Source organism: Coregonus lavaretus (assembly GCF_964263955.1).
Source record: "Coregonus lavaretus genome assembly, chromosome: 9".
NCBI classification, from domain to species: Eukaryota; Metazoa; Chordata; class Actinopteri; order Salmoniformes; family Salmonidae; genus Coregonus; species Coregonus lavaretus.
In genome coordinates, this window is record NC_139996.1 from 32,988,154 (window position 1) to 33,002,241 (window position 14,088).

A 14,088-nucleotide genomic window follows, 5' to 3' on the forward strand; every position below is an offset into this window, starting at 1 on the left:
CAGAGTGTGACCCCCTCCCAATGGGTTACTGCAGCCAGTGTTGCCAGCACTGCCACTACCTGGGTGGGGCTACCCCACCGGAATCCCCACCGGCTAGGTACAAGGTCGTCAAGGTTCTCACTAGCAGCTTTGAGAATTTCCTTGTATAGTATGCTCTCCCATCAGGGGGCTCTGGCTTTGTAGGACCAACCCTGCCAGGCAGGCTCAGAATCTTGAGGGGGCGGTGTTGCTCAAGTAGGTCTCTGACCGCATTTATTTTTCTGTTTTGGCTGCATATAGGCAACTCACAGCAGGTCCATAAAGCAGATGGGGACTTCGCTTTGGTGTATGGGTCGCTCAGGTGAGTGTCTAGGATAGAGGGTTGAGGATCGTTCCATCATGATAGGACAATAAAAAATATATTAGATGTATACTATATTTTAAAATGTATATCCCTCATCTGCACAAAATTGAAAGCTCTCTCTCACAACCCCTGCTCACAGACACACGTTGGTTCTGGGATATGGAACCATTTCCTTTCTCACTCACTTCACGCCACACTTATTCAAACACAAAAACGCACACCACACCTTCCATCACAATTCATCCACACATACCCACATACTGTGCCTTCTATGTCTTCTGTTTGCTATGTTTTTATCTCCACTATGTTGATTGAGTACTTGTATTCTAATTTAGTTGTATTTGAAGATGTATTATTTTGCTTGTTATCTTTTCTTGTAATACCGTCTTATCCCTTTATAAAATACTATAAATACTATAAATGTGTTTTGTTATTACAATCCCTACCATGGCTAGTATTGAGTGTTCCATTATTCGACTCCTCTATTAGAACTAGGATTTTCATGCCCATTTTCGTGCCAGCAAGTCATTTACCTAGGCTTTTAACCATTACTTTATCCTTAAAAAAAGCAAATTTGGCAACGATTGGATGCTCATATCTCTGTCCTCTTTGTCCGAAATGGTGTACACGTTCAAGTTGGATTTTGTCGACAGCCTCGAGTGGAATTTGAAGTGCTGTAAAATAGAAGTCCTTCACAATTTTTTCTGTAATCTCTCCCTCTTTTTCCTGGATACCCGTAAGTACTAGATTTTCTCTCATCAATCTAGTTTGTATGTCTAGTAAGGCTTCTCTCAGAAAGCTGTTCTCCTTTTTAAGTTCCTTAACACCCGTTTCCATCCTAGTGACTGCCCCTTTTAGTGTTTTTGAATCGCTCTCCATTATCGCAGCTTTTCCGTCACTCATTTCAAGACTCGCCTTCAACTCTTTTACATCATTACTGACCAACTCTAGTATGCCCAGTTTGTCATTTATCGACTTCAACAAGTCGCTTTCCACACTTACCAGTCCCAGTGGTGAAAAGCATAAATCATCTGTATCAGTCGAGGAGTCACGTTTTCTCTTGGAGATTGATTCTCCTCGTTTATCTTCCGTCATGTTTGGGTGTTGCGTGTTGTTGTAATATTTGTTGATACATTTCTCTAGCCTTATAATTTGTTTTGTGTTATTATCCAGATTGAATGTTATTACCCTCGAATATATGAAATGTTAATATTTAGTCTAACATACTATTGAATATTATGTTTTTATCTTGAGGTGATTTGTACCGCTGTGTATTCAATACACCATCTTGTATTCTTCATTTGCACTGACATATTTCCTTGACCATCGACTTTAAAAAGTGGCAAACATGAATGGTGAAAACAAGTCTTATTCTTGAAATTTGAGTGTGTAACTGGAATGTGAAATGTCACCTGGTCACCATGGTTACCTGACTGAAAAAGCTGCTCTTTGTTCTCCAGTTGAGAGGTGTGTGTATTGTGTGTGTGTGTGTGTGTGTGTGTGTGTGTGTGTGTGTGTGCAAACGTGTGTGTGCGCCAAGGTTATTATAGTAAACGAAAACTGAAACAAAAATAAAAACAAAAATTGGAAAAACGATTTAGTAAACTGAAATAATAATAAAAACAAAAAGATTTGAAAAGCTAAAACCATACTGAAACTATTATCTTTGACTGCAAAACGAACAAATTATTATTATTAAAAAAAAATTCTTCTAAACTTTGGGCAAAAATCTAGTAGGGTTTTCAAGCTTCTGAATCTGGCGGGTAAATGCTGCCAGTAGATGCCGATGTTTCAAATATGCCTAGCTTGTACATCACTATCACTAGCTAACAGGGAAGAAATCAGAGGGTAAGCATGGAGCGTAACTGGGCCAAGCTAGAACAGCTTATGAAGTTGCTGGAGCCATTCAGGATCCACGTCGACCAACTTCAAACTGACAGCCAGTCGCTGTCTGATGTGGTGCCGTGCCTTCTCAACCTTGAGGCACACTTGCAGTCAACTACTGTTGCAAAACAGTTGGCACAGGTCCTGCTGAAGTCACTGCGTGAGTGCTTCGCATGCATACTGAATCCTCTGGCAGCCAACTTCGATCCAACCCCTGCAGTAGCTTGCCTGATGGACCCAAGTGTGTCTCTGGCACATCGCTCAACAGAGATGGAGCCACTGATGAGGGAAGCATATCAAATCAAATCAAATTGTATTGGTCACATACACGTGCTTAGCAGATGTTATTGCGGGTGTAGCGAAATGCTTGTGCTTCTAGCTCCGACAGTGCAGTAATATCTAACAAGTAATATATAACAATTTCACAACATATACCCAATAAACACACATCTAAGAAAGGAATGAATGAATTAAGAATATATACATACATGGACGAGCGATGTCAGAGCGGCATGGGCTAAGATACAGCAGAATAGTATGGAATACAGATGAGTAATGCAAGATATGTAAATATTATTAAAGTGGCTAGTGTTGCATTTCTTAATGTGGCTAGTGATTTCTAGTCTATGTCTATAGGCTGCAGCCGCTAATGTGCTAGTGATGGCTGTTTAACAGTTGATGGCCTTGAGATAGAAGCTGTTTTTCCGTCTCTCTGTCCCAGCTTTGATGCACCTGTACTGACCTCGCCTTCTGGATGATAGCGGGGTGAACAGGCAGTGGCTCGGGTGGTTGATGTCCTTGATTATCTTTTTGGCCTTCCTGTGACATCGGGTGCTATATAGGTGTCCTGGAGGGCGGGTAGTTTGCACCCTGTAATGCATTGGACAGACCGCACCACCCTCTGGAGAGCCTTGCGGTTGCGGGCGGTGCAGTTGCTGTACCAGGCGATGATACAGCCCGACAGGATGCTCTCAATTGTGCATTTGTAAAAGTTTGTGAGGGTTGTAGGTGCCAAGCCAAATTTCTTTAGCCTCCTGAGGTTGAAGAGGCTCTGATGCGCCTTCTTCACCACACTGTCTGTGTGGGTCGTCCATTTCAGTTTGTCAGTGATGTGTACGCAGAGGAACTTGAAGCTTTCCACCTTCTCCACTGCGGTCCCGTCGATGTGGATAGAGGGGTGCACCCTCTGCTGTTTCCTGAAGTCCACAATCATCTTCTTTGTTTTGTTGACGTTGAGTGAGAGGTTATTTTCCTGTCACCACACTCCCAGAGCCCTCACCTCCTCCCTGTAGGTTGTCTCGTCATTGTTGTAATCAAGCCTACTACTATTGTGTTGTCTGCAAACTTGATGATTGAGTTGGAGGCGTGCTTGACCACGCAGTCATAGGTGAACAGGGAGTACAGGAGTGGGCTGAGCATGCATCCTTGTGGGGCCCCAGTGTTTAGGATCAGCGAAGTGGAGGTGTTGTTTCCAACCTTCACCACCTGGGGGCAGCCCATCAGGAAGTCCAGGACCCAGTTGCACAGGGCGGGGTTCAGACCCAGGGCCTCGAGCTTAATGATGAGCTTGGAGGGTACCATTGTGTTGAATGCTGAGCTATAGTCAATTAACAGCATTCTTACATAGGTATTCCTCTTGTCCAGATGGGATAGGGTAGTGTGCAGAGTGATGGCGATTGCATCGTCTGTGGATCTATTGGGGTGGTAAGCAAATTGAAGTGGGTCTAGGGTGGCAGGTAAGATAGAGGTGATATGATCCTTGACTAGTCTCTCAAAGCACTTCATGATGACAGAGGTGAGTGCCACGGGGCGACAGTCATTTAGTTCAGTTACCTTTGCTTTCTTGGGTACAGGAACAATGGTGGCCATCTTGAAGCATGTGGGGACAGCAGACTGGGATAGGGAGAGATTGAATATGCCCGTAAACACACCAGCCAGCTGGTCTGCGCATGCTCTGAGGACGCGTCTAGAGATGCCGTCTGGGCCGGCAGCCTTGCGAGGGTTAACACGTTTAAACATTTTACTCACGTCGGTCACAGAGAAGGAGAGCCCACAGTCCTTGGTAGCGGGACGCGTCGGTGGCGCTGTGTTATCCTCAAAGCAGGTGAAGAAGGTGTTTAGCTTGTCCGGAAGCAAGACATCGGTCTCGGCGACGTGGCTGGTTTTCCTTTGTCACGCCCTGGCTCTGGGACTCTGTTATGTTGAGCCAGGGTGTGTAGTTTCTATGTGTTTGTGTTCTAGGTTCGTTATCTAGCTCATGTGTTTCTGTGTTGGCCGGGGTGGTTCTCAATCAGAGGCAACGAGTATCAGCTGTTGCTTGTTGTCTCTGATTGGGAACCATACTTAGGCAGCCTGTTTTCCACAGTGTATTGTGGGATCTTGTTCTGTGTAGGTTTGTGTTATTGACCGTAGACTTCACGTATCGTTTTGTTGTTTTGTTGCATTGTATTAAGTACTCCATTAAAGATGTACGCCTATCACGCTGTGCCTTGGTCCACTTCCTCCAACGATCGTGACAGAAGATCCCACCGATACAGGACCAAGCAGCGTGCCTAGGAGCAGACAGCCTGGACGTGGGAGCAGATATTGGACGGGCAGGGGTCCTGGACTTGGGAGGAAATCCAGGCCGGGATGGATCGCCGTCCGTGGGAGGAGACGGTGGAGGCGCGCCGGAGAGAGGAGCAGCGGCGCCAATCGGGCCGTCGTCGGACAGGCGAGAGGCACCCCCAAAAATGTTTTAGGGGGGGGGGCAGATGGCATGGACGACGGGGCTAATGGAGGCAGATAAGGGGCGAGTTTGTGGACGAGGAGAGAAGGCCACCGGGTTACGGGAGCCATTGGTGAGAAGAGGGAAGGAAAGTGTAGAGGCACGGCGAGAGGTACTGAGGTGTGTTGCCAGTCCGGTCCGGCCCGTTCCTGATCCCCGTGTAAGGCCAGTGGTGTGTGTTCCCAGTGCGGTCCGGCCTGTTCCTGTCCCTCGCACCAAGCCTGTGATGCGCGTCGCCAGCCCGGCCTGGCCTGTTCCTGCCCCTCGCACCAAGACAATGGTGCGCGTCGCCAGCCCAGCCCGACCTGTTCCTGTCCTTCGCACCAAGCCTACGGTGCGTGTCACCAGCCCGGCCCGGCCTGTTCCTGCCCCTCGCACCAAGCCTACGGTGCGCGTCGCCAGCCCGGCCCGGCCTGTTCCTGCCCCTCGCACCAAGCCTACGGTGCGCGTCGCTGGCCCGGCCTGTTCCTGCCCCTCGCACCAAGCCTACGGTGCGCGTCGCCAGCCCGGCCCGGCCTGTTCCTGCCCCTCGCACCAAGCCTACGGTGCGCGTCGCCAGCCCGGCCCGGCCTGTTCCTGCCCCTCGCACCAAGCCTACGGTGCGCGTCGCCAGCCCGGCCCGGCCTGTTCCTGCTCCCCGCACCAAGCCTACGGTGCGCGTCGCCAGCCCGGCCCGGCCCGTTCCTGCTCCCCGCACCAAGCCAATGGTGCGCGTCGCCAGCCCGGCCCGGCCCGTTCCTGCTTCCCGCACCAAGCCAATGGTGCGCGTCGCCAGCCCGGCCCGGCCTGTTCCTGCTCTCCGCACCAAGCCAATGGTGCGCGTCGCCAGCCTGGCCCGGCCTGTTCCTGCTCCCCGCACCAAGCCAATGGTGCGCGTCGCCAGCCCGGCCCGGCCTGTTCCTGCTCCTCGCACCAAGCCTGTGGTGCGCGTCGTCAGCCCGGTCCGGCCTGTTCCTGCTCCCCGCACCTAGCCTGTGGTGCGCGTCGTCAGTCCGGCACAGCCCGTGCCTGGGTCAGCTGCTCCACATCGGAGCCTAAGCAATCCGCTCCACCGATGTCCAGTCCAGCTCCAGCCAGGGGGGCCAGACCGGACCAGGGGCGCTACGGGGGGATTGTTGGAGGGTGGTGGTCAAGCCCAGAGCCGGAACCGCCTCCGAGGAGGAATGCCCACCCGGCCCTCCCTTGTTCGGTTTATGTTTAGGCGCGGTCGCAGTCCACGCCTTTGGGGTGGGGTACTGTCACGCCCTGGCTCTGGGACTCTGTTATGTTGAGCCAGGGTGTGTAGTTTCTATGTGTTTGTGTTCTAGGTTCGTTATCTAGTACTCCATTAAAGATGTACGCCTATCACGCTGCGCCTTGGTCCACTTCCTCCAACGATCGTGACATCCTTTTGTAGTCCGTGATTGTCTGTAGACCCTGCCACATACGTCTCGTGTCTGAGCCGTTGAATTGCGACACCACTTTGTTTCTATACTGACGTTTTGCTTGTTTGATTGCCTTGTGGAGTGAATAACTACACTGTTTGCCATATTCCTAGTCAACTGCCATGGTTAAGTGCAGTGGTTTGCGCTTTCAGTTTCACGCGGACGCTGCCATCTATCCACGGTTTCTGGTTAGGGTAGGTTTTAATAGTCACAGTGGGAATGTGCCAAGCGAGAGTCTTTTGTACTTCAGCAAATCAGAAAGTACAGCTGTGGAGAAGCAGGACCCCAGAAAGATGCCAGCACGATGAATCCAGCAAGCATCTCGACCACGGTACTTAAGAAATATAGCTTCCTCGCATCGAAGATTGTGTCTGAGGTCACTGTCCAGCCGGAGGGTCAACCTGGCAGGGCATTCATTGCCCCGTGTGAGCTGCGGAAATACCTGGAAGAGGTAAAGGGGGGCATGTTTACAGAGTCACCTCTCCAGTTCTGACAGGCAAGGATGACTGTTTCTTCCCCTGAATCCCAAGAGTTCATGGAAAGAATATTCTCTGTCTGTGGACAACTGTCATCAGGCTTGAGAAACCGAACGACCACCTCTCTGGAATGCAGCCTTCTTGAAGATAAACCAGAAAATCTTGTTTAGTTTAACAGAAACACACACACACAAACTAGCTGGCTGTGAACTAATATATTTGTGAAGACTGTTTTTGCTGTTGTTGCAGCAGTTTTTATTAACCCTATTTGAAGGGGTTAGTCAGTGTTACATGTTTAATATTACATAAACATAGCATGTCAAATGTGCCATTATTTCATTTGTTGTTTTTTCCTCTCTATTTCAGTCAGATAAAGGTAATGGTACTGGATTCTTCTTACATGTACTACTAAAGTAAAAAAAAGAAAGCATTGGATTGGTGTAAACATGGGCAAGAGAGTTTTCTTCCACCATATTTCTTGCACCAGTCTAGGCGCTTATCCTTTAAATCCAAGTCACATTAGGATTGATTTATAATTAAACCTAACCATGTCCTGGCCATGGAGTTGTATGGAGTCCTCTAGTGGACAAAAGCCTGTGTTAGCATGGGCAGCGCTATTGAGGACTTTCACCATTTTGATTAAGTCAACTGGGCGGGACTTCCAGCTTCATTGGCTGATCCCTCCTGATGATCTGGTTGGCATGACCTGATGACCCGGTTGGAGACGTGACAGCCGATCATCAGGAGGGATCAGCCAATGAATTTTACTTCTGAAAAATAACATTTACTATTTAAAGATGGAGATGGCCTTAATGGCGCTGCCCATCCTCTCACAGACACCATCATGACACAGATACAGAGATGTTATTTATAGCCAAGTCTATGGTCCTGGCCCATCACCTTATGTTTTACTGCCAACCAGTGGCAAGTGACATCCCCCCAAAACAACTATAGGCTTACAACACATAAATATCTCCTAGCCTCCCACGCATAGGCTACTTTCTGTCCCAAACACTAAAACTTAAACTAAATAATATACAAACTAAATAGAAATGTTTTTATCAAACTGAAACTAAATAAAAAATAAGTCTGAAAACCAACTGAAACTAAACAGAATTTCAAAAAAAAATCTAAAAAATCTAAAAATAAAAAATAATTTTAAATCACAAAACTATAAAAACCTTGGTGTGCACATGTGTTTGTGTGTGCGTGTGGTGTACGTGTGTTTACGATGGACTTTTTTTTCTCAATAAAGTTATGAGGTCATGTGATAGTTCCTTATCTGATATCAGCACTCACCATCCCTCATGGCAAGATAGAGATTGTGAAAGGGAAAAGGCATCTAATTACGACTGCAACATGTCTTGCAGATATTACTGACCCTTCTTCGTACCAATTGTATTTATCAGGTGTCATGCTTCCCATAGTTCTGCTATGTTTAATGTCCCAGAACCACTGGTCAAAATAGATGCAAATCCAGATCAATTGATTTACTGTATGTCTCAATGTTCATAATTTAAATATTTATATAATTTAACATTTAAATACCAGGTGATTGAAGAATGAAATAATGTAGATTTCAGATTACTTTTAATAATAATAATAAGTCTACCACATTTCCTATCCACCACTTATCCAATGCATTAGTGATATACTGTAAATTTTGTTGCAAGTGGTAGCATACCTGTAGTATGCCTTTGCTCTGAACTATGAGTAACTCACGCCACCTTGTGGAGATAATGCATTTTCTTTTTTTAAACACTATACTGAACAAAAATATAAACACAACATGCAACAATTTCAACGATTTTACTGAGTTACAGTTCATATAAGGAAATCAGTCAAGGCCCTAATCTATGGATTTCACATGACTGGGCAGGGCGCAGCCATGGGTGGGCCTGGGAGGGCATAGGCCTACTCACTTGAGAGCCAGGCCCACCGACTGGGGAGCCAGGCCCAGCCAATCAGAATGAGTTTTTACCCACCAAAGGGCTTTATTACAGACAGAAATAGTCCTCAGTTTCATCAGCTGTCCGGGTGGCTGGTCTCAGATGTTCCCGCAGGTGAAGAAGCCGGATGTGGAGTTCTTGGGCTGGCGTGGTTACACGAGGTCTGCGGCTGTGAGGCTGGTTGGACTTACTGCCAAATTCTCTCAAATGACGTTGGAGGCAGCTTATAGTAGAGAAAGGAACATTAAATTCTCTGGCAACAAATCTGGTGGACATTCCTTCAGTCAGCATGCCAATTGCAGGCTCCCTCAAAACTTCAGACATCTGTGGCATTGTGTTGTGTGACAAAACTGCACATTTTAGAGTGGCCTTTTATTGTCCCCAGCACAAGGTGCACCTGTGTAATGATCATGCTGTTTAATCAGCTTCTTGATATGGCACACCTGTCAGGTGGATGGATTATCTTGGTAAAGGAGAAATGCTCACTAACAGGGATGTAAACAAATTTGTGCACACAATTTGAGAGAAATAAGCTTTTTGTGCGTATGGAATATTTCTGGGATCTTTAATTTCAGCTCATGAAACATGGGACCAAAACTTTACATGTTACATTTATATTTTTGTTCAGTATAAAATAAATATTGTATGTATTTCACAACTACGGTTTTCTGGGTAATTGTCCGTCTTTTGTCTCCTACTGGTCTTGCCGTAAAGAGTGTATTGTCCAAATGCTTGCTGAATAGTGAGTGTGCAGGGCGTTATTGGTGAAATGGGATGACGTTGGTACTAAGGTGCAGCACATGCAGATTAAACATTAACATAGGTAAAGATTAACTATGAACTCTAAATACTGTCCTCCCTCGCACATACATTATGCTCATAAGGACAGTGTCAGTGTGGGATAAGTTCATTCACTGGGCAGACAGCGACTATGGCGGCTAGGATAGGAGGCAGTGTTCTGGTGACAGGGTCTAACCGCGGAATCGGTCTAGAGGTAGTCCGTCAGCTGGCAGAGTCCACCAGTCCTCCAGCCCAGATCTTTGCCGGGTGTCGAGATCTGTATGGAGCTCAGGTAGTTCACAGCCTCTAAGGCCAGTTTACAGAGAGTAGCAGAGTAACAGAGAGCTACAAAGCCTAATGCATGGCACATAGAGTATGTAGAGGTTGGCAACAATAGAAAACTGAACATGGTTTCTGTTTTATGTAGCAAGATATTTGAGTTAAATATGATTAATACGTAGATTCTCTCATTATTAAGTACTGTACATTTGTTATAATTCTCAGTTATATGTTGTGTATTTGTATTAGAAAGATTCATTAGCACGTGACTTTGTATATCCACTTAATTCTCTCTGGAAATTGCCGGAGTGAATCAGGATCCTAGAATTTAACCTGCCCTGACCCAACACATTTGCTCCTGCTTCAAGGCACTGAAGGAGCTGGCACAGCGGCATCCCCAACTGGTCACTATTGTGAGATTGGGTAAGGGTTTCTGCTACAATGTAGTTTGCATATTGTGACCTGCCATAAAAATACACAGAGATAACACAATAGATAACTTTCTGCAAAAAATGTATTTCTTACAGGGTGACAACAAGAGCTGAGTGAGATATAGTTCCTTCCTAAACCTCTAAATTTCAAAAATGTTGTGTTGACAGATGTTGCAGACCCATTCAGTATATCCGAGGCCTCCAGGGTGGTTGGTGATAAACTGATTGACGGCAGCCTGAATTTAATCATTAACAACGCTGCCATTAATGTCCCTGTCGTGAACGACGGGAATAACCACCCTGGCACACTGGCAGTGACGGGCAAGAAGGAGATGGTGGATTTGTTTGTCACCAACGCAGTGGGACCCATGCTCATTGCTAAGGTCGATACATGCGCTATTACATGAAGTACTTCAGAAGACTAGGCTTTTGTCTTACTGTTTCATTGTTTACATTCTCCCTTCTCAGGAATTTTGTTATGGTGTACTTTGAGTTATCTGCTCTCTATAAATCTCTCAATAAATACATGCTACAAAAAAAAGAGGATAAATTCCTAAAGGGCAAAGGTGTATGAAAAAGTTACCAGATCTTTGATGTATTGACACTAAGATTAAGAAAATGACTTCTTTATGTGTCCTTTCTTGCAGGAGTTCAGGTCATACCTGCAGAAGGCAGCTGACCAATCAGGTCCTGCGACAACAGGGATGTCCTGTAGCAGGGCAGCCATCATCAACATCTCCACTCTGCTGTCCTCAGTTGAGAAGTGTCCTGAGACATTCTCCATGGCCCCTATGTATCCTTACAGAGCCAGCAAGGTATGCCACCATCAGTAGGCCTACGTCTAATATGATTCTTAATACTCTTCTGGCTGATAGTGGAACAGTTTCTATTGATTCCATGCTGAATAACGAAGATGTGGATAACATGAGTTCTGTTGTCCTATTCTCCACTAGGCAGCGCTGAACATGCTGACACGCTGCCTGGCAGAGGACTTCAAGAGGGATGGGATTCTGGTCATGGCCATCCACCCTGGCTGGGTGAAAACTGACATGGGAGGCCCACATGTGAGTAACAGGATACGTGATTTTTGCATGTATCTGTAAATTAAAAAGATTAAGCTTAAAAGTCCACAATGCCATTTTGCATAATGCACTGCACATTACTCTGAAGTAGCAAAACTCATATGATAATTATATATTTGTTTATAAGCGTAGAACAAGGTAGGACTAGAGTCATAGCAGACTGGCACAGATCTATAACTGTTTGTCTGTGTTTCTGTTCGACAGGCACCGGTGAAGACTGAGGACAGTGCCAAAGGCATGCTGCATGTGATGTCAACCCTCACAGAGAAGCACAATGGCAGCCTTCTGGACTGGGAAGGGAATGGTATCCCATGGTGATGTTCCAGGCCAATGGTCCAGTCTCTGGGACCAATAGACTTAGACTTCTGAGTTCTTTGAATAAATCTCTTAGTATGACTGAATAATGTTTTGTCTTCTTAAAGGGGAGTCTGTAGTCTGTAATCTCATTTTTCATTCTGATTCAATTGCTGGGCATTTCTTAACTCAATAAACTGACAGCTAGACTCTCATTGATCATTTGTCATCCTATAAAAACAGCTTATCATTATTCGGGACACTAAACAAAATGTGCCAACAGCATTTATCGTATAATTTGTTCATACAATAACTTGCCACTTTACTTTGTCAGACTTATCAAAAGACTGCTCTAGTTATGACTATATAAGAAAGGTTAAACTAATGGGCAAAATGATGAGCCATCCTAAAGTTGAGCATAATGGAAATAGATGTGAGTGTTTTCCTGCAGCTGTCCATGTGATGGGCATCATTCTTTCACAGCAGATCAGTGGCAGAATGAAATGAAAAACAGAGGAAAATATGGAAGGATCCACTGGTCAATTCAACGTCTATTCCACGTTGATTCAACGTAATTTCATTGAAATGACGTGGAAACAACATTGATTCAACCAGTGTGTGCCCAGTGGGGAGGGGTGAAAGACAGATGATGGAAACATAAAGAGGTGATGCAGATGGACTCAGATGGATTTTTTTATTTGTTATTGTGATTTATCGGGGGTACTGCAGCATCCTCAGCACCCCTACTTCCCGTGGCTGTGGGCCGGCCATGAGCTCCAAGGGCCAGGCAGATGTGCATGCTGGGGGTCATGATAGGGGAGAAAGCACTACCGTGAGTGTTAGAGCTAACAGGAAGTGTGGACTGGTGAAACTGCTTGACTAAAGAGCAAAGGCAGATCAAATCCAAGGGCTGATGACTTACAGTATAAGCAGTAAGGTTTTACAGGCATTTGCAATCCTGCACTCAATATCCAACATCCTACTAAGAAACAACAACATGAAATCAGATTTTCCCACATCACTGCTGTGCTAATTCAGTAGTTATAAACCAGTTGCCATAACCTAGTTATTTCAGATTATTACACGTGTCTGTTCAATGAGGTCCAACCAGGTCAGATAGGTTATGCGTTAGGTTACCCTTCCCTGGTGACACAGAGTCAAATTAATACTTAGTGAAAAATACATTCTGAATGTTCCACTCAGCGGGACATGTGTTGCTTGCCTATATGGAAATGTTGTTCCTCTGAATCTTGTTGGCACAAGTTAGGCATAGCATAACCCTTTTTTTATGTGTGTGGTGCAGTCACACAATGGACATAATGCAAAAACAGGGTTTAGTATTGTGTCAACAAATTGGATAGCATTACACAAAGTCTTACCTGTGCACCGTATCTGGACAGTATCAAAGACAAAAAACAGTTGCATTTTATCTGGGCAGGTCACTCCTGAACTGTCCGTAAAACAAGCGCGACAGGGGTAGACAGTGTAATTTACGCGCCTCAGCAAAGAGGTGGGAACACTAGAGCCAACATTGACATTCGAGGAGAGTGCTGCTGTACTACTTGCATGGGAGTTTGAACTTGAAAGACTCAACTTGCCTCTGTGTTTCATGCTCGTCGTTGTTGTCTTTCTGCTTACATTTGGAACTATAATAAAGGTAAGAAAGTCATGCTTTTTCCACTGGCGTTTGATATTTCTTTGACGCGCTCCTAAAATTAAGCGCACGATGTCAATGTTAACATCATGTGTCGAGTGCCATACAGTACATTACCAGTTGTGTTAGTAGACAGCTGGGGATTCATACCGAGGTAAAATTTGTTTTATATTGGATATTTTATATTGTTTTAGTTTTATATTTAATAAAAAAAGGTGTGGATTTTCTCCCATGATTTAGAATATACTGTATACTTTTGATAGTCATCGCACGCTTTGTTTAAGAGCTATTGAAGATTTAAATTCTGAAATGTTAAAATTTGATTTATATTGGGTATTTTATATTGTTTTAGTTTTATATTGGATAAAAAAGCGTGGATTTTTCTCCCCTGATTCAGAATATATACTTTTCATAGTGATGGCATACTTGGTTCAATAGCTATTGACGAGAGAAAACAGAATATCCAATATAAAACAAATGTTACCTTGGTGGGATTCATGGACAGTGGAGCTCTAGTCTAGCGGCAAGGACTGACAGTCTATACATTGTTTGTTTGTTGTTTGTAAACAATGAAGTAATAAAACCATATTTGGGGTTATGATAGGGATAAAATGCTCATGAGGCATTTATAAGTTGTATTCTTCACGAATTAATGGTTAAATATCAATAATTGAAAGGGATTCATTGCTATTTAGACATGACATCCAACTACACTGCCTCAACAC

General features: G+C 45.1%; 2 protein-coding genes across 2 annotated transcripts in view; both read left to right on the forward strand.

Moving 5' to 3' along the window:
- Nucleotides 1–9,726: 9,726 nt before the first annotated feature.
- LOC311134502 (C-signal-like) lies at nucleotides 9,727–11,921 on the forward strand. Its single transcript, XM_084168200.1, has 6 exons — nucleotides 9,727–9,915; nucleotides 10,271–10,325; nucleotides 10,502–10,716; nucleotides 10,981–11,148; nucleotides 11,287–11,397; nucleotides 11,620–11,921. The coding sequence occupies exons 1-6, from the start codon at nucleotides 9,775–9,777 to the stop codon at nucleotides 11,731–11,733; spliced, it is 804 nt and encodes a 267-aa protein (XP_084024326.1). The 5' UTR covers nucleotides 9,727–9,774; the 3' UTR covers nucleotides 11,734–11,921.
- Nucleotides 11,922–13,206: 1,285 nt separating this feature from the next.
- LOC311135421 (rho family-interacting cell polarization regulator 1-like) overlaps nucleotides 13,207–14,088 on the forward strand; it is a 136,610-nt gene continuing 135,728 nt past the window's right edge. The window contains exon 1 of the mRNA XM_084169364.1: nucleotides 13,207–13,366. The gene's annotated coding sequence lies outside the window, so the exon portion shown is untranslated. The remainder of the gene's footprint in view (nucleotides 13,367–14,088) is intronic.

Bases quoted from the DNA above. Each gene is read 5' to 3' on its own strand.
- LOC311134502 (XM_084168200.1), top strand. From the start codon at position 9,775: ATGGCGGCTAGGATAGGAGGCAGTGTTCTGGTGACAGGGTCTAACCGC. The intron at 11,149-11,286 runs GTATGCCACCAT...ATTCTCCACTAG, and splicing joins ATCCTTACAGAGCCAGCAAG to GCAGCGCTGAACATGCTGAC. The intron at 11,398-11,619 runs GTGAGTAACAGG...TCTGTTCGACAG, and splicing joins CTGACATGGGAGGCCCACAT to GCACCGGTGAAGACTGAGGA.